At 39.4% G+C, this 27112-nt stretch overlaps 1 protein-coding gene across 7 annotated transcripts in view; it reads right to left on the reverse strand.

Moving 5' to 3' along the window:
- ATP11C (ATPase phospholipid transporting 11C) overlaps positions 1–27112 on the reverse strand; it is a 165567-nt gene that overhangs the window by 12820 nt on the left and 125635 nt on the right. For 5 of the 7 annotated variants that reach the window (XM_061137377.1, XM_061137375.1, XM_061137373.1 and 2 more), the window contains 6 exons: positions 25784–25929; positions 21408–21467; positions 13188–13315; positions 7564–7699; positions 5078–5143; positions 2673–2776 (listed from right to left, as the gene is read on the reverse strand). In XM_061137377.1, the coding sequence (XP_060993360.1) occupies positions 2673–2776; positions 5078–5143; positions 7564–7699; positions 13188–13315; positions 21408–21467; positions 25784–25929 (640 nt within the window). Of the gene's footprint in view, positions 1–2672; positions 2777–5077; positions 5144–7563; positions 7700–13187; positions 13316–16010; positions 16189–21407; positions 21468–25783; positions 25930–27112 lie in introns of those variants that run through there. The other 2 variants (XR_009692050.1, XR_009692049.1) reach the window with 2 other exon arrangements.

Raw genomic sequence — 27112 nt, forward strand, 5'->3', positions numbered from 1 at the left:
CCCTGTCTGAGCCGAACCACTGAGAGGCTCACTACGTTAGCGTGAATGTCTGAAGCTGAGGGGGAGGAAGCGCAAAGCAGCTGCTTGAGCTCAGGGCATGTACCAAACTATCCTTGGATTAGGAGCCTTAGGTATGTAAGTGGTTGGTCCCATTTAGTAGATGACAAATAGTGCTCACTGAAGATAATGGAAAAGCAAATCAGTTCCTGTTATATGAAACAGAAGTGTTACTGAAGCTGCCTGTTGCATTAAAAGGAATCCCCATTATGCACATTAATAAAAATAATAAGATACACTGGTTTCTCACTTAAACACTGATGTTTGTGCACTGTCATGCAACATAACATGATCACATCAAGTTCATGGCTCTACACAGATGAGGACTAGACTGTGGAATATATGTGGACCTACTACCCACTAGATTGTGGGGCTTCCTAGTAGCTCAGTTGGTAAAGAATCCATCTGCAATACAGGAGACCCTGGTTTGAATCCTGGGTCAGGAAGATCTGCTGGCGAAGGGATAGGTTACCCACTCTAGTATTCATGGGCTTCCCTGGTGGCTCAGCTGATAAAGAATCTGCCTGCAATGTGGGAGACCTGGGTTGGATCCCTGGGTTGGGAAGATCCCCTGGAGAAGAGAACGACTACCCACTCCAGTATTCTGGCCTGGAGAATTAATAGTTGGACATGACTGAGTGACTTTCACAGGGCACTAGATTGTGAGAATAGTAAGGTGGAGAAACTTAAAGAGTTTTCTAAGGCTCCTACCATAGAGAAAAGATTTCCACAGAGCTCAAGTCCCACTCTAATGCAGAAGAGCACCCTGACAAACGTTCCAGGCAGCTAAGACACAGTAAGGGTGCAGCAGACAATTCTGACTGCTAGTTACTGGGTATTCCTTTGCATAATATCCATAATACTCTGTTTCTAAAAGCTCCATAGTTTTTTTTTCTGATTTTGACAGCATCTATGGAGTCTTGCAAGGGAGCAGTAAAAAACAAAAGATGTTCTTTTTAGAAGGGGTTTGGAGCTCAGAAATCATTCTCACTGCTTGTCCCTGAAGAGAGGTTAGTCATGATGCCTCAGGGTTGAGCATGTCCGGAGACTAGCTGCAATCAGCATTCAGCTGAAGTTTTATAGTTTCTAGTCACATTTTGCTGGTTGATGTATGATTAATATAAATTTTATATTCATGTAGTAGCTCAACTCAGACAGGTCTACTTAAGGACAGCACTAGAAGCAAGAAAGTAAAACAAAGATTTATTCACATTTCATTTTTAGTAAGCATCTCTAATCAATAGAAACAGGTATGGTGATATTTTAAATCATGTCAAGGATTCGTTTTAATCAATAAGGAACAGTCTGGAAAGAGTGAGAAACTGGTTCAGTTTGCTAGAAACATTTCATTCTTGAGGAAATTTTGCACAATTAGTTCAGATGCTGATTACACAGATTCCTAGACAGAATTATGGTCCTGTGGGCAGATCTTACTATTGTATATCACATTTGGTTAATCAACTTTGGTTCATTTGTATATTATTAAAAAAATAGAGACTTCCTTCAGTGTTACTGCTTCAAATAAAGGGGTCAAATAAATGCTGTAAGTATACTTTCTGGAGTTGCTACTTCCATAAGTGATTCGGTTTTCCATATTTTTATTACTTGAGGCTTTTATTTTAAAAAGCTTTCTAAAACAGTACGAGTTTCTTCTAATTAAGTCTCAAGGGACATAAACATGGTCCTCTGTGATAATGTGGAATGTTCTGTATGTACGATTTTGCTCAAACCAGTGAAAATATGTATGCTCAGAATTTCAACCAATGGCTTGCTTTAGCCCTGTTCTCTGCTGCTGGTTTCCTTGTCAGGGGAAATCATCAATGAATGAAAACAACTGTGATATTTAAAAATAAAATATAGGCCTCTGGTAGTAAGGAAAGGAGATGAAACTCTGATTTTAATTTCTAATGACTCTCCCAATCACAGCTTATGTGCACTCACTGGACTCTCGTCTTCTTGAGGCAGGGGTACAGCCTATTCATTGCTGTATCCCATAGAGTGCCTCATGCAAAATGGATTCCGAATAAACATCTACTGAACGAAGATGAATGGGATGAACTTTAAATCCAAGCTGCAGAGTCCATCTTTACCTTCCCCAAAACAATGGGATGGTGATTTCAAGGTATAACCCTCTGAGTATTCAGTGACACATATTCTGTACCTTGAGCACATCTGTAGTAGCAAGAATGAGAGTGATATACCATAAACGGAGAACAGGGTCCACATGGATAAGGCTGTATCTATTGGCCACTACACTGTACAGAAATTTCATAGGATGAGTATTTCCACTGGAAATCATACGGGAGAGGCCATGCTAGAAATTAGTTTCACTTCACAGAGAGATGTTTATATATCTTCAAGCTGAAAGATTTGCACAAGGGCTACCAGAAGGAAGGTCAAAAAGTCTTTTGAGTAATTTGTGCAGTCTATAAACTTACATTTAGAATCTCACCTGAAATTAGCAGCATTACTGGCTAGAAGTAACTTTCAGTCCATTAATATTGAAGACCTGTCATCTTATATAATCAAAACTTTAAAAGTATAATTAATGTTGGCATATACAATATACATATTCTTAATATTTACATATCACTTCCACATGTTTAGTTGCTTACCATATAATTCCTCCCCAGAAGAATGAGAAAAATACATAAAATGCTAAAGAACCCCAAATCACAAAGTGGTTGATCCATGTCCAGAAACGAGTATCCAAGGCGAGCTGAAAAGATACAACACAAGAAATTTCATGATGTGTACACACCACACCAGGCAGTGTCCGGTGGCATTCAATAACCCATACATGATACCTGTGGGAGGATCCAGCTTGGGCCAGGCAACTAAAGCTGAACGGCACTAGAAGAACAGAACCCAGGCTTCCCAAAGAGCTCTGCCCCAAGATATTTAGACTCCAGAGTACAGGCATGGAGGTGTGGACAAGCAAGTACCCACTGCAGATGCCTCACTACTGAAGGAAGGACAAGGAATGAGGTCATGGTAAGATCCCGGACACTGAAGCCCCCATGTCCTTAAGTGGTGGTGGTCAGGAAGCTGACGGCAAAAAGAGAAGGCCTAGCTGGTGGAGGCAGGTATACTGAGGATCAGGAGAAGAGGGAAAGAGTAGCTAGGAAGAAAAGACCAACTACACAAAGAAGTCATGAGACCTCAAACACAACATATGAGGGGTTACTAAATGCAAAGGCAACTAGCTCTACATATCAGGCATCATGGAACCACAGATTGCGGGTCTATGTAACATGCCTTTCAATTGCAAACCCCACAGCTACTCCATTAAATCAATAACCTTTTCAGCTGCCTGAGATTTTAATCCTTTCATGTTTCCTTCAGGACTGATTGTTTCTTCTGACTGTGGCACCTGGGATTTTCACATGCAATCTAAAAATAAAAAGTATGGTTCACTCTGCTTTCTTAAAATTTCTGGGCCACAATGTTTACTATCCAGGGCATTTCATTCTTGAAGAAGAGGTGGTGTCCGTTTTGTTACTTGCTGTTCTGACACCCTGCTCCTCAGCTCTCTTTGTTAATAGTCGCTCATTCATAAATAGGATATTGGTAACATTGTGAATGCAGCCCAGTCTTGAATTCCCTCCACCCCACCCCCCACCAAGCTGCTAGGAAACATGTCACAGTAATACTCATGCGAAGAAGACAGACTGGATGGCTTTTCAGAGATGGGTGAAAAATGTTGCAATAAGGCCAACTTGAACTATGAAGGGTGCTTGAAGGCCCTGGGGCCACATACAAGGTCAGGGGTAAAAAACAATGGAGAGAATCCCCTTTTAAGTCATGATCCTATGAAATATAATAGTAAATAATAATAATTAGCATCTATTGTACCAATCTCATTCTATGTGCCAGACACTACTTTAACTGCTTTATATTCACTAATTGACTTCTCATAAAAAATCCCAGGGGAGGTAGGTGGTTCTTTTATTTCTATTTTATAGAAGAGGAAATAGAAGTGCTGAGAAACAAGGTCACTTGCCCAAGGACACCCAGCTAGTAAGTGGCTAAACCGAGTTGAATTGCAACATTTTCTTTTGCAAGCCTAAAATATCACTGAAATAGTACATGAAGAATGCAAACATGTTAGTTCTATTCAGTATGACAAATGGACCATGTATAAAAATGCAGAGGGGAAATGGTTAGAGGTCCTTTGTCAATTATACTTTTGAATCTAGTTCTGATCAATGGGCAGAATGAAATTCATTTAAAGGTACTCATTCTTGGACTCCATGTGAGGTGTTTATTACTGGAATGATCAACATAATTTGATTATACCTTCAACTGTAACGGTGGCCCAACTCATGAGTCTTAAGGGCAGTATTCAGCATATAGCATTATTACATGGCTGCATGTTAATGACAATGATATTGCCAAAACTGCTTTCCTTGTATGTTACCTGCCATATATTCTTATGCATTTCATCACTAATATGGGTAAATTTCAGTGATGAACACTGAACATTCTATGAAATATCATCACTATAATGATAATAATTATTATTATTGAATTATTGAATAATAATTACTGAATATGAAAAAATATGAATAATCACAAGCTCTTTTGCTCATGGACACCTATATTCAACTGTCTTAAGTATCCAAATTCCTTTAAGGACTGGCCTTCTTAAACAGATATATAACTTTAAAAAATATTCAAGTATTTAACATGGAAACACACACACACTCACAGTACATTTATATACCACTTCTCATAACATCTCAAAAAAAGCAGGAACAAAGGAAGAGATTTCCAATATAAGTATCATGTATTAAAAAAAAAAAAAGAGAATAGACAATATTGTGGGGAAAAAATGGATCACAAATAGTATACAAACGTCCAAATATCTAATACCACACATAATTTTAATAAGCATTCAGACTTGAATAACAGCTCACAGTAAAAATTAAGATTAGAAGACAAAAAAGATATATTAGTATAAGACCAGAAAGTATTTTAAAAAATGGTGTTAAATATACTTGAATAATAAAAATCTAACCTTCAGAGTTACGGTGAATACTAAGACTGTAAAAACAATGGTTCCAAAAGTCCAGTTTCCATATACCTGAAAAACATTCAACAATTACATGTACCATGAATACACAAGCCTGCTTAAAACAATAAACAGTCAGTTTAATCTTGTGTGTAACTGACAAGGATTTTTATATAAATTGTTTAGGGAAATACCTGCTCAAGAGATCAGGCTTTTACTGTGAGCCTAAATTTTCTTGAAGAGGTACACCATGTGTGTGGTTGGTAGGGTTTATTTCATGATTCCATGTAGCATAAAACAAAGAACAGACTAGCATGATACAGGCAGGAAAAATTCTATTCCACTACCAGTAATGTTCATAAGACAACTCATTTGGATGTCTCCTGTCTCTACACAGTATGATATGGGCTTTTCCTGTCATATTGCTCTGAAAGTGAAAGTCACTAAGTCATGTCTGACTCTTTGCGACCTCATGGTCTATACAGTCCATGGGATTCTCTAGGCCACAATACTGGAGTGGGTAGCCTTTCCCTTCTCCAAGGGATCTTCCCAACTCAGGGATCGAACCCAGGTCACTGGCATTGCAGGTGGATTCTTTACCAGCTGAGCCACCAGGGAAGACCAAGAATACTGGAGTGGGTAGCCTATCTCTTCTCCAGTGAATCTTCCTGACCCAGGAATCGAACCAGGGTCTCCTGCATTGCAGGTGGATTCTTTACCAATTGAGCTATCAGGGAAGCCCAATATAGCTCTAAAGATCTCAAATAAGGACTAATTTGCAGACAAATGAACTCACATTTTAAAAATAGAGTATATGGTGACAGGGTAACTAGACTTATTGTGGTGATCAATCAGTACATACAAATATCAAATCATTATATTATACAACTGAGACATATAATGTTACATGTCAGTTATATCTTAATAAAAAATAAAATAATTTTGTGGCTATAAATATTACAGCTCTCAGCATGTGCACATCAAAGAAAAGCAGATACCATGTATAAATCCGAACGATGGCAATGAATGGCACATATGCTTACCAAATGCTGTCAAGATCTGAATGCATAACATTAAAACAGAAAATGAAATGTAAAAGGTTTTTAAAAAATATAAACAAAAAATTAAGGTTAATAGCAAAAAAAAAAGGATTTGATCAAATCATACATGGTGTTATGTTTAACTGCTGATAGTAGTTCTTATTACAATTTTAGCAAACATACAATAATGTCTAATTCATTTGGACTTCATGAACTCAAAATGGGTGATGAATTGAACACAGGGTGGGTTGAGGCTCCCCATGCACCACCAGTAGAGTTTGCTGAGCAAATGAACCATATCAACAGAATTGTGGGAAGAGTATAGTCAGCTGTCTATAATTTATGTGCCAGATAAACATAAAATAAAGAGGTAAAGTTACAGAATGAAGTCATAAAGCTGAAGGGATCTGAGAAATCATACAATCTAATTTCTTCTGCTTACCACTGGGCAAAAATGACTTGGAAAACAGAAGTGACTGGCTTGAGGATGCACACAGATTCACTAGGGAACTCTCCCTGGCAAATGCTATGTGTGCCTACACTAAAGTACTAAATCTGTATTTTATCAACACTTACTCAGTGATTAAACAGATTTCTGTTAGTCCAAATTAGAGAGGTTTTAACTGTAGTACCTAATTTCAGTATATCATTCAAATTCACTGAGCCTATCACTTCTGTAGTAAATGGTGATTGCATGGTTCTAGACATAGTCATTGTACTCAGTAAAGTCTTTTTGAAACTTAGCTTTGCTTCACATGATTATAAACTATGAATGACCATAAAAGAGGAAGCTGAGAAATAGCAAAGAACCTAGTAGAAGCAGCATGCAAGGTGGGTTCGATTTTCCACTGTGTGGCTGCCAAAGACCTCACCCCATCAGCAATTCTCTCCTAGAGCACAGCCAGGGCAAAGTCACCCCAATGCAGGTGCTGACCTATGGAGTCGCTTGCTGGGAAGACACTGGCAGGATCAGTGTAGCCTTTCTGGAAAACACTATGCACCCATGTGGAAAGGAAGGAGGAAGAGAAGGGAATTCCCTAATTATTGGGCAAATACTACAAACATACGGCAGCTACCTCCTTGCACTCTAAGCACAGACTAAGAACTGAGGGGACAGACTTTGCTTTTAAAACAGCAAAAGCTTGGCTCACATCAAAAGTGTACAGGTTCAAAGTCTAAAGTCCCAAGAATTCTGTTCATCTAGTAAAAATTACAGCCAAGTTAAGCTTCCAGAGGTTTGCACATAAGCTCTCTAGTTAGCTGTGCACGCAGGAAGTGATTTTTTACTTTGACATTTCAATTGTTCTAAGGATGCTGTGAGAACTAAATACCATACCTTTAGGAAATAATTTGCAAAATGATTACAGCTATAGTATGTGTATGATAAATCCAATGCCTATGGAAAAAAATTAAGCCATGCTTATAATAGCAAAAGACGGAATATTTTTTTACCTTTCCATTTTCGTCTAAGGATGTAGTCTGAAAAAGAAAGTAAGTCCCAAAGAAAAACACTGTTCCTTCAAATGCAGCCAGAAATGTCCAGTATAGGAATGGGCCCAACTGTAGCATGGCATTTCCAGATATTTTCCTATTGAGAAATGGGAAGAAACACAAGTTAATGAATCTCTGTAGGCTGTTTTATTTAAAGATACAGTGAAACGCTGAAGGTGTGCATGGGGTTTGACCCTGTTTATAGAATGAAAGGAGTTCCTCCTGAGGGATTGGTAGGCTTTCATTAAAAGATCAGACGGAGACACAGATTTGTCTTTGTGTTATCACCTCCTGTCTGAGGTGTTGGAGTAAGTTGTCAAAGTGCTTCTAAGTTACAATTCTGGTCACTGACAATATTAATATCATCAATAATAATAATCAGCTCATTTATTGAGTACTTATTATATGCTTGTAAAAATGGGTTAAGAGTTTTATATAGTCCATTTGTGTACACACAAAAACCACGAGACAGGTATTCTTATCACTACCATTTTCAAATAATGAGCCTCAAAAAGATGTATCATAATGGTTTCCAAACTCTGATCCACACTGGAATCACAAGGGGATCTTAAAAGACATTGATGTCTGGCTCCCACTCTCATTCTGATTTAACTGGCATGAGGTATAACCTGGCTAACCAGGACAATTTTAAAACTTCCCAGGTAGGAGTTCCCTGGTGGTCCAGTGGCTAAAACTCTGCGCTCCCAATGCAGCTGACCCAGGTTCCATCCCTGGGCAGAGAACTAGATCCCACATGCTGCAACTAAATATACTGCACGCTGCAACTCAAGAGTTCTCTTGCCGCAACACAAATCTTCAATCCCACGTGCCACAACTAAGACCCAGCACAGTCAAATTAAAAAAAAAAGTACAACTCCCCAGGTAACTCTAATGTGCAGTTAAGTTTGAGAACCACTAGTACAGCAGTATGCCAGAGCTGACTTTAAATCACATGCTCTCAACCAAACAAGCTACCATGACTTTGTAACTATAATTATAAAAATACTTCTTTTAATCAAGATTTCTTCCTGGGAATTTAACCTTTCTTAGGTCTTGTGGTGCCCTTTATATTTTTAAAATGAGTCAAATAACATGTCTGAAGCTGTACAGCCAGGCTTTGATAAATGGCGGGTGGACAGATCCAAAGTTTAACATCCGTCAAAAATAGGAGTGTTCTGGGTACAAGTCAGGATGTCGAATAAGGCTACCAATTCTAATGGGACAGAACTACAGAAAGAAGATGGATCTGTGCATGGAATTCTTTAGCTTCTATTTCAAATCCCTCTTAACATTTATCAAAAAGTATGTAATTACTCAAATAGAGCACCTGTTGCCAATACTATGAAGACTGTCATTGAGCTGTAATGAATAAGAAAGACCTTTGTAATGTAAGTGCAACTGATCCCTGTTCTGTTGGTATGGAGTGCTGTGGGCTTTCCTGAAAAACAGCCATTAAGCAACTTTTACCTACTAAGATGTCCAAGTGCACACAGAAATCAGCAATGGAGCTGCTGCTGCTGCTAAGTCACTTTAGTCATGTCCGACTCTGCGACCCCATAGACGGCAGCCCACCAGGCTCCTCTGTCCCTGGGATTCTCCAGGCAAGATTCATGTCAATGCATGGCAAAAACCACTACAATATAGTAAAGTAATTAGCCTCCAACTAATAAAAATAAATGGAAAAAAAAAGAATACTGGAGTTGGTTGTCATTTCCTTCTCCAATGCATGCATGCATGCTAAGTCGCTTCAGTTGTGTCTGACTCTGTGGACCCTATGGACAGCAGCCCACCAGGCTCCTCTGTCTGTGGGATTCTCCAAGCAGGAATACTGGAGTGGGTTGCCATTTCCTTCTCCACAGCAATGGTGGGGGATGCATAAAGCTATACACTGCTGTTTGCCCTAGGAAAACTGTAGGAGGATAGAGGTAACTGCTTTCCAGAAATGAGCTCTACCCATAGCCAATAAGTCATGTTCCCAAGGCAACTGGGAGCCACTGGGAAGGCAATTCTCTTAAAGAGCCTTGAAAGGAGGGCCCAGCAAATGCCAGCCAATGAGGGTTTTGAAAGTCACTGAGTGGGGTTGAGGCAGGAAGTGGTTCCTGTCTTTCCAGCCAGTCATTGGATTTACATCACGCATTGTGGGAAGAAAGGAAGCAGTGTCATGGTGTGTTGGGTTATAGCTGAGGTTTCCTAGCTGAACTCAGGTGAACCACGGACCTGCTGTAACTTAGAATGTGGTAGCTAATGTGAGGGGAACAGGAGGGAATGAAGATGAGGGGCTGCTGACTAGCAGCACAGGCCTGAGCATTTCCATATAATCAGAGGCAGCAGCCGTACTGAGACCTTTCTTTCGCCTTTTAAAGTGGTAGAAGAAGGACTATGCCTCTACCCTCGAAACAAGTACTACAGTTTACTTTTCAAGTTTCTCTCAAAAAATAGGAAAAGATCCAGTTATGTCACATTTCACATCAAAACTTTTTGGTAAATGCCTGCATCACTAAGTCTGTGAAGGTGACATCTACAATATGTTACATAAGGCCACACGTCACATTAAGTGGTACAAATGTGGAGAGAGCCACATGTGAAGACTGGAGCTTCCTGTTTACAAAGGAATGCTCAGAGCAATGGAGCAATCTCCAACACAGTGATAGGCTGAGAGCAGCGTCTTGTCAGGGCAGGCAGGCAGGAAGCCGCCTTTTGGGCTATGTGATAGGTATGCCCTGGCTTTCATTTCTCCATCAGATGTGGCAACTTTACCCTCTATGCAAAATTGTTTAAAAATTCATGACAAGGCTTCCCTGGTGGCTCAGTGGTAAAGAATCCACCTGCCAATGCAGGAGACATGGGTTTGATCCCTCATCCAGGAAGATCCAGGAGCAACTAAGCCCATGCGCCACAACTATTGAGCCTGTGCTCCCTAAGAGAAGCCACCTCAATGAGAAGCCCAGGCACACCACAACTAGACAGTAGCCCCTGCTTGCCATAACTACTGAAAGTCCCACATGCATCAATGAACACCTAGCACAGTCATAAATAAATAAATAAAATAATTAAAAAATCATGACCTACACCCATGTGTTGTAACTAAAACTTCATAGAAACCCTTACAAGAATTTGTAGTCAATAGCTTGCTTCAAGTTTTCAACATTCTTAATGTGCAAAAGGGCTCAGCATAGCCCTGAAGTTATATGGAGAAGGGTGTTATTAATAGAAAAGTAAGATTATATAGCTCCCATCTATTGAAAATTTTGGCATGGCAACCCACTCCAGTATTCTTGCCTGAAGAATACTCATGGATATAGGAGCCCGGTGGGCTACAGTCCACGGGGTTGCAAAAAGTAGGACAGGACTGAATGACTAAGCACATTGAAAATTTACTATGTGTTATGCACCACTGTGGGCTTCCTGGTTGGCTCAGTGGTAATGAATCTGCCTGCAATGCAGTAGACTTGGGTTTGATCCCTGAGTCAGGAAGATCCCCTGGAGGAGGGCATGGCAATCCACTCCAGTATTCTTGCCTGGGAAATCCCATGGACACAGGTGCCTGGCGGATTACAGTCCATGGGATCACAAAGAGTCGGACACAACTGAGAGACTCAGCACGCATGCAGGCACCACTATAAGTTTTTCCATATAGTCACTCATTTAATCCTCCCCCAAACACTGTGATTAGATCTGTTGTTACTGAAGAGGAAACTGAGGCCCATCTCAGTCAAGTGACTTCGGCAAGGGCAGAGCTGAGATCAGGGCATAGACAAGGCTACAGCTCTTGGTGGTACTGAACAGGAGGCATTCTGCTCCCTGTCACCCAAATCCCTCTTCCACCAGAGTCACTGCACTACTGGTCTTCACTTTAGTTGTTGTCTGAAGACAGAACACTGCTGCTCAAGATTTGAAAACCAACAGCCTGTGGAAAAGAGCACAGGCCTGGTCATCAGGAGGAGGGAAATCGGATCTTGCCCTGGCCTCTCATTATACCCTCTATCCTTAGGCAAGTCATTTCTGGGCCTTGAGTCTTCATTTATTTAAACAAGAGTGTATGACAGCTCATGCTCTGGAAGATTTCTACCAAGGGTGCTACGATTCTTCTGTTGATCAAACTATACCCTTTGCAAGAAATACTAGAGCAGAACACATTAACGCCATGAGGAAGAAATCAGCAAATACCACATTGGGGGAAACTCTACAAGTAAATGATCAGGTTTCGTTAACAAATAAATTGTCAAATTAACCTACAGATTAAGAGAGTCTCAGAAGCCTATTAACCAACTGTAGTATATGGGCCTTATATAGTTTCAAATAAGCATGCTATAAGAAGACATGAGTCATTTGGAAAAACCTGAGCATTGACTGGATATTTGACAATATCATGGACTTGTTAAATTTTTAGGTATGGTAGTGTACTGAAATAACTATTTTATATAATGATTGAGATCTGCTTCAAAATAAGTCCTTGACAGAGAAGACAAGGTTATTAATGAAACAGGATTGGCCGTGAGTTGATATTCAAGCTGAGTGGTGAGGACAGGGAAGTTCACTATATAAATAGTATTGCTGCTACTTCTGTGCATGTTTTAAATTTTTCATAATAAACATCTTTAAAATAACAACAAATTTTATAACTCTGGTTAAGTCTAACAATTCCTAATTGTGAGTCTTATGAGTCATATACCTTCACTTTGCACAAATTAACCTTACTCAACTCTCTCTATTGCACTTGCTACCCACTATTCAATAACGCTTACAATCTGCAGTAAATTAGCATCTTTATCCTTAGCTGTAAGGCTTCACTTACAAAAATCCAATTTAATCAAAGGTTAAGCAACTGGGGCTAGTGCCAAGTACCCATCCAAGAGAAAAACAACTATTTCCAACTAACACAACATGAATATAAAGGCTTGATGAGTTAATTGTTTTCTTCAACAATGCCATTTTAGAATGGGAGCTAACAAGGCAGGGAGGCTATATTTCAGGGGCAGTTTACAAAAGAGAGCCCAACATAACATTGTCAGTTCAATCTATTATATCTTTGGGTGGCCCTTTTTGGGTGAGGGGGTTGTTCAGTTGCTAAGTTGTGTCTAACTCTTTGCGACCCCATGGACTGCAGCACGCTTCCCTGTCCACTATCTGCTGGAGTTTGCCCAAACTTATGTCCATTGAGTTGGTGAAGCCATCCAACCATCTCCTCCTCTGTTGTCCCCTTCTCTTCCTGTTTTCAACCTTTTCCAGCATCAGGGTCTTTTCCAATGAGTCAGCTCTTCACATCATGTGGCAGGTGAGGGGGTGGCAGGTAGTTAAAACTAGTCTGTCTTCATTTAAGACTCTAGAACTCTATGACAATGTAGGCAAAGTTTTAGGAACTACTGATTCTGAACTAAATAATTTGCACCCATCCAAGTATAAGACATATACCTAGGACAAGTCATTTTCCAGCTGGATGGTTTAGTTTAAGTGGCTAAAATTTCAGAACAGAACCATGTAATCAAACCAGGAGGGAAGTTCTGTGTCCTTCTGACCTGCAGATAAAATGAAACCCACAACTCTGAATGTCTGAGGGGATTTTACCTTACATATGTTCAACTTACATGTACAATCGGGGATCTGAGGTCAATGTGTCAATATTGATGTGCTGTTCCAGTAGACTGTAGGCCAGGATGGGCAAGGATGTGAAGCAGATATTGTACATTGTAAGGTAAGCGGCATCATACAGTGGCTATAATGACAAACCACAAAAGAGAAATAAATGTACTGGAACAGTCATCTGCCAGAGGATATTAAACTGTCTAGAAAAATCACAAGCTTAAACAAGACAGTTCCCTTTCATACTTTCTGTGACAGCAAAAAACGGTTTTGTAAATAAGGTCACTCTGATGAGTACAGAAAAGAAACTAAAATATTGTAATGCACCATATTAATATATCCTCCCTTTAAAAATAGGATCTTATTCAGAATGTTTACATGCTATAAACTCTATTTCTAACAGATACTAACCAAGAACTTTTCAAAAGATTTTCAGTGAATGAAGACCAATTAAGTATAAGAGAGGAACTCCTTAGGAAACTAAATATAAGCAGTGGCCAGCCTGTGTCACAGTTTTTTTTTTTTTTTTTGGTTAAAATTTTACATGCTTTTAAATACCACTATGACCCTCTCTGGACTGTATTTATGATATCAAATGTGGCCATTTACTAAGGATTAAATAAATATATTCACAAAAATCAAAGCTAAATATATTCACATGGTCATGACTCTTTCTTGCTCTGAATTCTGTAGGCTCCAGACCAAACTTCCTGCTGGGTGTCCCATAGGACAACCTGCAATTCACAATGTCTAAATGCAAACTCACTCATTCCCTTTAAATTCGCTTCCTCCCACGTTCCCTACTTCAGTAAGTGGCCCCACAATGTTTGCAACCCTAGTATCTACCTTGGTGCCTGGTACTGCTTACTTGCTCAAGACATTTTTTTTTAATTGAGTGATTCTCTTTCTACCTCATTAGCCATTCCTTCTCAGACTCCTCTTCTTCCTGAGCCCTCTGTGTTGGCATGTTCCAGCACTCCATGTCTGGAACTGTATACTCGCTCTCTAGCTGGTCTCATACAGTCCTGCGGTTTTAATACAACCCATTCACTGAAAATTCCTGTATGTAGCCCAGACCTGTTCCATATGACCAACAGCCCACTCAATACCTCCTCCTGAGTGTCTAGTATCTTTCAAACTCATGTCCAGGACTGAATTCCTGACTTGTCTCACCTGAAATCTGCTTCTCTTGAAGTCTTCCTCATCTCTGGAAAGGGCAACTAAATCTTTTTGATCAACCAGAACTGAAATCTTGGATTTATCCTTGACTCTTCTCTTTTTCACAATCCCTATCCAATCTATAAAGAAGTGTTTACTGGCTCCACTTTTAAATACATTCAAAACCACACTACTTCTTAGCCCCTCCACTCTGACCATCATGCAAGCCTTTAGTTGATCTCCCTGCCTCTTCTCCCTTTGACCCGTAGCCTATTCTCAACACAACTACCTGAGCAGCTCTACTAGAAAATAAGTGAAATCAAATCATTGTTTTGTTCAAACTCTCCAATGGATTCCTTTATCTCTAAAAGTAAAGAAGCTTCTATAATGGTGGGGCTGTAAAGTCCCCCTTGATCTGGCTTCTCTTTACCTGTCTGTCACCTTCTCAGTCAGACCAATCTTGATTTAACTTGCCACATCCTCTCTCTTGAACACATTTCCTCCACCCTGCCTGTTTTTCCCCTCTTATAGTACTAATCACCTTTTAATTTACATGATAAATTTATTATGTTTACTGTATCTCTCTTCACACTAGAATTTAAGCTCTGTGTGGGCAGGGATTTTTACTTATTTTATTGACAGCTGTAGCTTAAGAAAAAGCAAAGCAGCCCCTGACATCCAAGAGTTGGCCTGGCACTCAGAGCTAGGCACTGGTGCTCTGTAGAACACAAACAATTTCACAAAACAGCAACATCAAACAAGGCCACTGTGACTGTGATGGATAGAGACAAAAACATGACCACTCCATAACCACTTCTGAACATAGACACAATATAAACACTGTCCAGATCACAATAATGACCAACATCTATGTTCTGGCTAATCTGGGTGACTACTACTTCTTGACCAATTGACATGTTAGCTTCCTGGACAAGAGTTACTAACACACCCAGTCATAAAATTAATCCCATTTGCTAACAGCAGCCAGCAAGGCCCTACTATTCCTTAAACCCTTCCCCAAATCACCTAACTCAAGCCCGAATCTTACAAGACTTTTCTAACACTCTCCTTCTAAGAAGTTCCATTGTTCCTCATGGTGTACATTCTTTCTGTTGCACTGACTAATAAACCTAGTTTGATGAACTGCAAGTATTCTCCTGGCTCTGACAATCTTGAATTCCTAGAACAGAACTTGGCTTGCAGGAAGTATTCAACAAAAACTGGATGAATAAATGACTAGAGATTGGAAGCTATGATGTATTCGTATAGGACTGATCTGACATTATAAATATTCCTTTATTGAAAAAATATTAAGGTGCTTATAATGAACCTTGTTTTGATGAAAATATTTACTGAGTTCAGTAATTTCTACACAGTGATACATTTTGTAATATAACTGTTACCTATGACCTGAATAGACAATATCCCATATTCACATGTATCTTTTACATATATGAAATGTTTCTGATTAATAAAACGCATTTAAATTTAAATGTGACACAAATTAACAGAATTATACATTTCTCAATCAATGTCTATTAAAGATACAATTAATATCATAGTGGATGTTGATTCAAAAAGATTGGTAATAACTTGAATAGAGCATCAGTTCATTCATTAGTTGACTTCAAAAATATTTGCTGGGGGAAAAAAATTTACTGAGCGTTTACCAAGTGTGAAATACTGAGAACAGAGAAGATTCACACCCTGTCTGCAAGGAGTTCGAATTCCAGAGGGGTAGGCAATCGCTTCTTGGCCTTTCGGCTAAGATCAAATGTAGAGGGGGAGGCAGCGTGGTGACTGTATAGGGAGCTGGGAGAGCCTAGAAGAGAGGACCAGACTTCTTGCCTGCAGCAGACACAAAGCAAGATATAATGCATGCAACCTTTTCAATGAACTTAAAAATACATTCTACATAAAAGATGGAGACAAAATGTGATCCACTGGAGAAGGGAATGGTAAACCACTTCAGTATTCTTGCCTTGAGAACCCCATGAACAGTATGAAAAGGCAAAAAGATAGGACAATAAAAGAGGAACTCCCCAGGTCGGTAGGTGCCCAATATGCTACTGGAGGTCAGTGGAGAAATAACTCCAGAAAGAATGAAGGGATAGAGCCAAAGCAAAAACAACACCCAGTTGTGGATGTGACTGGTGATAGAAGCAAGGTCTGATGCTGTAAAGAGCAATATTGCATAGGGACCCGGAATGTTAGGTCCATGAATCAAGGCAAATTGGAAGTGGTCAAACAGGAGATGGCAAGAGTGAACGTTGAAATTTTAGGAATCAGTGAACCAAAATGGACTGGAATGGGTGAATTTAACTCAGATGACCATTATATCTACTACTGTGGGCAGGAATCCCTTAGAAGAAATGGAGTAGCCATGATAGTCAACAGAAGAGTCCAAAATGTAGTACTTGGATGCAATCTCAAAAATGTCAGAATGATCTCTGTTTGTTTCCAAGGCAAACCATTCAATATCAGGGTAATCCACGCCTATGCCCCAAACAGTAATGCTGAAGAAGCTGAAGTTGAATGGTTCTATGAAGACCTACACAACCTTTTAGAACTAAAACCCAAAAAAGATGTCCTTTTCATTATAGGGGACTGGAATGCAAAAGTCGGAAGCCAGGAAACACCTGGAGTAACAGAGAAATTTGGCCTTGGAGTACAGAATGAAGCAGGGCAAAGGCTAATGGAGTTTTGCCAAGAGAACGCACTCCCTCTTCCAACAACACAAGAGAACACTGTACACATGGACATCACAAGATGGCCAACACCAGAATCAGACTGATTATATTCTTTGCAGCCAAAGACGGAGAAGCTCTTTACAGTCAGCAAAAACAAGACCAGGAGCTGACTGTGGCTCAGATCATAAACTCCTTATTGCCAAATTCAGACTTAAACTGAAGAAAGTGGGGAAAACCACTAGACCATTCAGGTATGACCTAAATCAAATCCCTTATGATTATGCAGTGGAAGTGAGAAATAGATTTAAGGGACTAGATCTGATAGAGAGTGCCTGATGAACTATGGACAGAGGTTCGTGACACTGTACAGGAGACAGGGAGGAAGACCATATCCAAGAAAAAGAAATTCAAAAAAGCAAAATGGCTGTCCGAGGAGGCCTTACAAATAGCTGTGAAAAGAAGGGAAGTGAAAAGCAAAGGCGAAAAGGAAAAATATACCCATTTGAAAGCAGAGTTCCAAAGAATAGCAAGGAGAGATAAGAAAACCTTCCTCAGTGATCAATGCAAAGAAATAGAGGAAAACAACAGAATGGGAAAGACTAGAGATCTCTTCAAGAAAACTAGAGATACCAAGGGAACATTTCATGCAAAGATGGGCTCAATAAAGGACAGAAATGGTATGGACCTAACAGAAGCGGAAGATATTAAGAAGAGGTGGCAAGAATACACAGAAGAACTGTACAAAACAGATCTTCACGACCCAGATAATCACAATGGTGTGATCATTAACCTAGAGCCAGACATCCTGGAATGTGAAGTCAGGGGGCCTTAGGAAGCATCACTACAAAGCTAGTGGAGGAACCAGAGATCAAACTGCCAACATCTGCTGGATCATCGGATGAGATCCAGCAAGAGAGTCCCAGAAAAACATCTATTTCTGCTTTATTGACTATGCCAAAGCCGTTGACTATGTGGATCACAATGAACTGTGGAAAACTCTGAAAGAGATGGGAATATTAGACCACCTGACTTGCCTCTTGAGAAATCTGTATGCAGGTCAGGAAACAACAGTTAGAACTGGACATGGAACAACAGACTGGTTCCAAATAGGAAAAGGAGTACATCCAGGCTGTATCTTGTCACCTGCTTTTTTAACTTACATGCAGAGTACATCATGAGAAACGCTGGGCTGGAGGAAGCACAAGCTGGAATCAAGATTGCTGGGAAAAATATCAATAACCTCAGATATGCAGATGACACCACCCTTCTGGCAGAAAGTGAAGAAGAACTAAAGAGCCTCTTGAAAGCAAAAGAGGAGAGTGGAAAAGTTGGCTTAAAGCTCAACATTCAGAAATCTAAGATCATGGCATCTGGTCCCATCACTTCATGGCAAATAGATGGGGAAACAGGGGGAGACTTTAGTTTTTTGGGCTTCAAAATCACTGCAGATGGTGACTGCAGCCATGAAATTAAAAGATGCTTACTCCTTGGAGGGAGTTATGACCAACCTAGATAGCATATTAAAAAGCAGAGACATTACTTTGCCAACAAAGTTCCATCTAGTCAAGGCTATGGTTTTCCCAGTGGTCATGTGTGGATGTGAGAGCTGGACTGTAAAGAAAGCTAAGCGCTGAAGAATTGATGCTTTTGAGCTGTGGTATTGAAGACTCTTGAGAGTCCCTTGGACAGCAAGGAGATCCAACCAGTCCTTGCTAAAGGAGATCAGTTTAATTCTCAAGGGAGAGGACTAGTTTGTTGGTACACTGCACTACATTCTCGTTGAAAACCATCCATTCCATTTTTGCTAATGAGAAATTGAAAGAAAAAAAAATCCAAAAAAAAAAAAAAAACCAGATTGACTGGTCGGTAATTTAGTCTTGAATTTTATTCAAGCAAAAGGAGCATCAATCTACTTTTGTTCCACTATGGTACTTTGAGTGTAAATGAGAGATAATTACAATTTTTAGATGCATAATCAGAGGAGACAGAAAAGTTCTTAAAACAAACAAACAACAAACAATACTGTTGTTGTGAAACCTGTTATGAATGGTATCTTTTCATGAAGAAAAAAGACCAGTCTATTCCAGCTTTACTAAACAAAGAGTAGATTTTTGTTTAAATAATCTGCATCCTGGTGCCATTTCTACCTTCTCCATAGCTCATATGTAAGTTCCTGGGTTGCAGAGAACACCTGAAGTAGACCTAAACTGAAAAAGGCTGACTAACCTGTATGTATTCCACCAGTGAAGTTGCTCAGTCGTGTCTGACTCTTTGTGACCCCATGGGCTGTAGCCTACCAGGTTCCTTCATCCATGGAATGTTCCAGGCAAGAGTACTGGAGTGGGTTGCCATTTCCTTCTCCAGGAAGATATTCCCAATCCCAGGATCGAACCCAGGTCTCCCGCATTGCAGGCACATGCTTTACAGTCTGAGCCACGTATTTGCAATAATGGTCTATGCATTCAGCAGCAGCAAAAGGCCAAAGTGGAAACGAAAGCTACAAACATCACTACCTCAGATATGCTAGTCACTCAGTCATGTCTGACTCTTTGCGACCCCATGGACTGTAGCCCACCAGGCTCCTCTGTCCATGGGATTTTCCAGACAAGAATATTGGAGTGGGTTGCCATTCCCTTCTCCAGGGGATCTTCCTAACCCTGGGGTTGAACCCGAGTCTCCTCCATTGCAGGTGGATCCTTTACCGTCTGAGCCACCAAGAGACCTTCCTTTTATCTGGTACACTTTTTCTAAGATGCCTGCCTAGGTTCTTCCCTCATTTCCTCCAAATCTCTGCCCAAATGTCACCTCATCAGAGAGAACTTCCCAGATCAGGTTGTCTAAAAAAGCAGCTCTCTTCCCCAGTCAATAAATCCCCTATTCACTTATTTTTTTTTTTCCTTCAGAGGATGTATCAGTACCCAGTGTAATATGTTTGATTGCTATCTGTCTCTCCGCCTATCACTCACTCTACTGCAAGCTCCATGGGTAAGAGCTTTGATCACTGTTACATTCCCAATACTTAACAGGGCACACAGTAGGCACTCAAGAAGTATTTGTTAAATGAATTCACGTACCAGTTGAGCAACTGAGGAAGGCAAATGTCAACTCCTATGAGAACCTAAGCAGACCCCTGACAGCCTAGGGTTTCCAAAACCCAGGGTTTCCTTTCTTTCTTCACACAATTTTTGTTTGGCCAACATGGTTTTAAAAACCAGCTTCCCTTTATCAGTTTGCTACAAAATTTCAAAATGTCTTTTTAAAACTTGCACTCATCATCCATGGAAGTGAGGAAATATTTTGATCAAAACAAATATTTTGATCAATAGCAATCTGAATGTTCAAGAAAAGTTAACTATCAGAATTTTAAAAACTGTTACCAATGCTGTTACTTTTTAATACAAGAAGGCCGATGGCACTTCCTATAGCCAGTAGATAACTAATTTATAAAGTGATCAGCTTAACAGGCCCCATGGGGCTGACGACATGGAACTGATGTAAGAGACAGCATACCATATAGCAAAGAAGCAAGTTTAAGAGAAAGATAGCAGTCACTTCCCATTGGAAAGAATACATTCTCTAAAAATACTGCCAAGAAATTAGGAAAAAAATCACTTCCTATCATGAAGAATGGAGCTGGCCTTGAAATATAGAAACTCGGTTTCTAATACCCGTGATGATGTTACCAGCAGCTCAGCTTGGTAAAAATCACTGAATTGCTCATAGATAAACTATAAAATTTCTGAGTCACTGAGCGTTATAGCTCCCTTAGTTAGCTATACTTCCACTAGAAGCAATGCAAAATGTATTTCAGCTGTTAAAAGAAACCTACAAACGTGCCTGCTCATCCAACCACTTACGTGTCAAGTCAACATACAGCACATTCTGTATGCAAAAAATGTTCAGAAAACTACAGAGGGCTACCAGTGTAGAATTCTTTAACTAATCCAAAGCTTTATCCAGGAATTACTGCTTCTTGGTTAGCTTAAACATCAATGTTTGTTTTCTAGAAAATCAACTTGAGAAAATGAAAAGATAAAAAATTTTATTTGATGAAATATAAGTATAGTATAACATTTTTAAGTTATTGGAAAACATTATATACACTGGCAAAATTTTTTTAAAGGATCTCAACTCCAATAGGATGTACCAAATAACTTTCAAAAAGAAAATAACAGTAAGACCATTACTGAAGCAAAGACATAAAATTTTGCTATTGGTCAAAAACCAGGCCAAGAAGACCAACTGTTGAACCAAGGGGAAAAAAAAATCCTTTTATTTTGGACATACCTTTTTAAATCTCTACAATCCAATACACAAAAGGTAGTTTATTAACAGCAAGTATAAACTACATTACAACAAATACCTAGGGAAACCAACCTGCTGTGAGAATCCACAGAAGAACTGGTACAAAAATTGTGGCAAAATGAAACAAAGGTTCTGGGAAAAAAAATGAAGAAAAGGGTTAATATGTTTCACTCCATCAACTTTTCAAAACTAAAACAGGAAACTGTACTCAATAGTATAGGCAGTCCTAAATGCTTCTAATGTCACAATGCAATAAACTTCTACTCCTGAGTTATAAGGAAACAATTAAAAACAATAGATTACATTCATATTGATACCAACTTCTGCTCTTCCCAGGCAGAAGACAACCTCACTTACTTTATGAGATCCTCTTGCTGTTCTAGAGAAGAAATGAGCTCATATAATATGAACACTTAATGGTACTGCACCTTAAATGCCAACTGGGTTTGTAAAATCATCACGAAGTAGACTGACATAAAGCTCTAAGTGTATAATTTAAAGTCTGTTAATGCCAATAAATAGTCAGGAAATTATTATAATATATATTGACACAAACAAGTATCAACTAATGGTTTATTGCCTTTGTTACTACCTCATTAAACAACCAACTATTATTATTGATCATCTACTACTACAAGTAAAGATGACACTGGGTGATACAAAAAAACAAAACCTCTCTTTTCTAAGAGAGTTATCACTTAACTGGGAGAATATGAAAAACAGATTTAAAAAACACAAGCTGAGAATGCATAAGGCAGTAAAAGCCACCAGGTGAGAGGATAAATACTAAAATTAAAATAACATCTTCAGGCAAAACTACCAGCACTAATGTTTTCAAATGGGTGCTGTCCTTCAGTATAAGCTTTGACTGTATTTGAGCCCTGCTGTCACTTGCCCATGTCTCTGGATTTCTCTTTGGGCACCCCCTTCAATAGTCCATTTTTGAGCCACGTCAAAAAACCATCTCCTTCTGTCACACATGCTCACTTAGCTAATTTTCCATTCTGGGAGACTTGAGGCCATTTTTAAAAATCCAGTGGATCCTCTGCCGCAGCTGAGGATATTTAGGTGAATACACTGCTGGCTGTGGAGGACATTTCTAAAGAAAACTGCTACACGTGTTTTGAATAAGTCCTACAGCACCAGAGTGTCAGAGCTCCCAAGGTCATCATCTGGAAGGGCAACACTCATTTGTATGGATCAATTCTGGCAGAATGCAAAATACTGTCGGTAGCCTTCCTACAGTATTTTATGTATATAAAAGAAGTGCTCTGAGGAAGAGACAGTGCTAGGTGTGGATTATGGGGGTGCTTTGTGGGAAGGGGAGGTCTGACTCTCCCATTAGAGTAACAGTTCCATGAAAACAAGGACTTTGCCTGTCTTATTCCATTATGAATTCTCAAGGGCCTGAAATAATGCTTGGCACATGGTAACACATTCAAGCATATTTGTTGATTGAATAAAAAAAGAAGTTAGACTTTGAACTAGGTGTTAAAGATGAGTATGATATGGTGAGAGCAGGAACCAAGGCAAGACCATATGTATTTTAAACATATCACGTAGGACAGGGTGGGATGTCTTAAAAGCCAGACTAATTCTTAGACAAAGGTGAGTGAAGTTTCTGGAGGACAAGTTGAAAAGTGGCATTTTCTGAACATTAACCTGGCTGAATTATGCAACTGAGTGGAGAAACAGAGAGCAGGAAGACCTGTCACTGCAGGGCAATAACAACTGGAAGATGCAAAGGCAAAATAAGAGGAAGGAAGGCATCTTAGCTCAGCCAGGGTGGTCAAACATATTACAGATCATCTTGGGACGAAAGGCAGCATAAGAAAGGAATCATGCTAAGTCAGTAACTAAGGTGAAAATGGGCACAGAGATTCTAATGAAGACAGAGGGTTTCTGCATAAATAATCCCCTAAATTGAGAACAGGGATATATAACTTACTGATCACTGGTAAACATTAGCCATCTTAATACTTGTTTTGTTTTTCTTAACAGAGTGTTCCTTCCATCTGGTGGCAGTTGCTTGAATTGCAGGCCAAACTCTTAAAGAGGCAAACAAGCTTCTGGAACAGGATCAGAATGCTAGGCAGGTATGTAGGGCCAAATCTTCATGGGCTCCCCTTCAAGGGGGAGGTAAGAGAGAACAACCATCCATCCCCACATGAGGCTATTAAGTTACTGAGTCCAAGGCCCCGTAGACTCTATATAAATAACATAACCACACAGAAATGGTGGAAAATTCGGGAAAAAAAAGTAACTTTGGAAACACTATTTTGACTACATACTCTAAGGCTAAAGAGCTAAAGACAGAAGTGCGCACACACATATTTCTCAAGTTAGTCAGACTTGTTTCCCACAGGAATATATGAGTCAGCAATTCTGGAACTACTTTATAAACTTGAGGATTTAGCAAATAAATAAATAATGCAAATGAGAACCAGGTTTCTCACTGCTGAAGAAAGGAGTTACTAATATGGAAAAGGGAAAGGTTAGATAGAATGATCCTTGCGGTGTCAGCTTTAATCAAAGGTATCCATACAAACTGAGTTCAAGTATTGAGTTTATATGGATACCAATGACAATGAGCACAATGAGCACCAGATCTAGATTTCTAAATACCATTTGTAAAAAAAAGGACCAGAGATCCTTGGAGAAAAGTCTGAGTCCAGGACTGGGGAAGGAAAAAATACAAGAGGAGCCTAGAACATCATGTGGTACCAGAAAACAAACAAAACTTAAAAAAAGGTGATGGTCAGGGATGGGTATACACAATGGGTATAAAGTTTTAGTAAGTTCTAGAGATCTGCTATGCTTAACAGGACTATATTCTTTCACTTAATAATCTGCTAAGGAGATAGAGCTCTTGTTACATGACATCACAATAAAATAAAAAGTTAATGATGGGCACATGGTGAAAGGACACAGGAGCCAAGTCCCTGACAATCTGAGTAACAATGAATGATGGTAATGAATTTCAACACAGAATAAAGTATCTGGTTTAGTCGGAGAATGCTCTTTTCAAACAAAATTACACAAGCAAAACTGAGGTGTCCTGACACCCTCAAAACACCATCTGAATCAATGTATCAAAGTTGACATTATCATGAATGGGACATACTGACAACACATCCTCTTGATATGATGCCCTCAGCAGGTTGCAATAGCGTTTCTGTGGTAATTGTGCCCAAACCTGAATCTAATGACAGGCAAATATTAGACAAACCCAAATTGAGGGACAGTCAACTAACTAAATGGCCAGCATTCTTCAAACATGTTAAGATCATAAAGACAAAAAAGACTGGGAACCTGGGAACTATCCCAGGTTAAAGAAGACTAAGGAGACCAGGATCCTTAAATGCAGGCCTGAAATTGAAATAGACCACAAAACAAATATCTGTGGGACCATTAGCAAAATTCCAATATGGTATATAGACTAGTTAATAATGTGCTAATTAATATCAATTTATTGATCTTGGTAACTATGCTGTGTGTTATCTAAGATGCTAACAGTTGGCAAAGCTGAGCAGAGAGTATATGAGACTTCACTTATTTTGCAACTTTTAAAAAGTATGAAAATATCTCAAAATGAAAACTGAAAAAGCTTCAAAAAAATAAACAGAACAGAATATAGGATAGGAGATCAAGTTCTGGTACACGGTTAAAACAGGTAAACCTAACATATATGTTGCATAAATTATATCTAAATTTATATATTATATACCATTTATATCACTATATATCATATAGTAATGTCAATAGGATAAGTCATTGTTGGGTGCAGGGGTGGAGAAGATTGGAAAAGCACAAGGGAACTTTCTGGGGTGATACAGATGGTCAATATTTGATTCTGGTGGTAGTTACATGGACGCAAACATTTGTCAAAATCAAGCTATAAACATTTAATGGGTACTGCTACTGCTACTGCTGAGTCACTTCAGTCTGTCCGACTCTGTGCGACCCCATAGACGGCAGCCCACCAGGCTCCCCCGTCCCTGGGATTCTCCAGGCAAGAATACTGGAGTGGGTTGCCATTTTCTTCTCCAATGCATGAAAGTGAAAAATGAAAGTGAAGTCGCTCAGTCGTGTCCGACTCTTAGCGACCCCATGGACTGCAGCCTACCAGGCTCCTCCGTCCATGGGATTTTCCAGGCCAAGAGTACTGGAGTCGGGTGCCATTGCCTTCTCCGTTTAATGGGTACACTGTACTGTATTTAAACTATACTTTAAGAAAGTTCACTTAAAATTTTTCATCTCAAATATCTTTCATTAAAAGGAATTTCTGGTTTCTGATTCATTAAATAGACTGCCCCTGTTTTACTGACCACAAATTTCAGGGCTAAGACACTAAAAAAAATATGAAAAAAGAACAAAAATAAACCTACAACCAAGCCAAGTCAGCGCTGCCTTAAACTCTCATAAATTACAAATATTTGATCACATACCTTATAGAAGAAATACTGTACCAGGTGTGCTATTCTCACATAATATAGATGTCCATGAGCCAACAGCAGTTTCTTTAAATGTTTAAACTTTGGGACCGAATAATCGCTATTCCTGGATGCTTGGCGACCTTCTTTGCCTTTAATACCTAAAAAAAGACAATCTCTATAGGGTGAGTATTTTTATAGAGTAAGTAACCACATCATCTGTTACTTCCATGTTTTTCCTGCTTACAAGCACAGTTCAACTGAATAGTTTAGCTTTGTTTTCTTAAGCAAAAAGTGCTTTTTATTGGTGAGATTTATCAATAAAAAGTAAAACTGTTTAACTGGCAATTACCTATTTATAACAAAACATAAAACAATTAATGAAATCATTATTTTAATCATGATAAGGCAAAAATTATACTGAGGAAAAAATTTAATCTCAAAAATATTGAAGATATTTTTGAAGGTACTTGGTAAGTGGTTAATTATACACAGCACCAGACTAGGTGCTATATTAAAGCAACTCAGAGACCTGGGGTTTATGGTTTAAGAGATCAAAACTGAAGAGTTGTAATGAGATGGTTAAGTCCTCATACCGAATAATACTCTGAGCAGTGGTTAGCTAACACTTAATCCTGTCCAAAATGTCCATAAAGCAGCTCGCTCACACCAAAGAGCCTCAAAATTTGCTCTTGTCCAAAATGCCCCTGAGCATACTTGGTCCACACCAAATAGTTCTGGACAGCACCAAATTTCAAGGGGGCTCCTCAGACGGCTCTGTGGTAAAGAATCCACTTGCCAATACAGGAGATGCAGGTTCGATCCCTGGAGGGAAGGGGAGATCCCCTAGAGGAGGGCACGGCAACCCACTCCAGTATTCTTGCCTGGAGAATCCCATGGACAGAGGAGCCTGGCAGGCTATGGTCCCTATGGTCACAAGAGTCAGACACAACTTAGAGACTAAATAACAGAATTTCAAGGACCTTTTGGCGTGGATAAAATGCACTGTGGACATTTTAGACAAGATCAAATGTCCCTGCAAGGCTGAGTAGCAGCCCAAGTGGCTTCAGGTCATTTCTGGTCAATAGCCCATGAGTCGAACTAGAGTTCCACAGTAAATAGGGTTACTTCCAAATGGAAAGAATTTGGGAATCTAAACTGCATTACAATAATCCCCAAAATACTAATAATGCTATTATTTCTCCCCCTCCAAAAAATGCTGGGGTGTTAGGATTGCTGCCTCCCAGCAACCTAACAGGGGGGAAAATGGTGAAGTCATAGAGAAGCTGCTATTGCATGCCAACATGTAAATTCACCACTATAGCCCAAATGACCATGCATAAA

The sequence above is a fragment of the Dama dama genome, chromosome X (assembly GCF_033118175.1).
Source record: "Dama dama isolate Ldn47 chromosome X, ASM3311817v1, whole genome shotgun sequence".
NCBI lineage: Eukaryota > Metazoa > Chordata > Mammalia > Artiodactyla > Cervidae > Dama > Dama dama.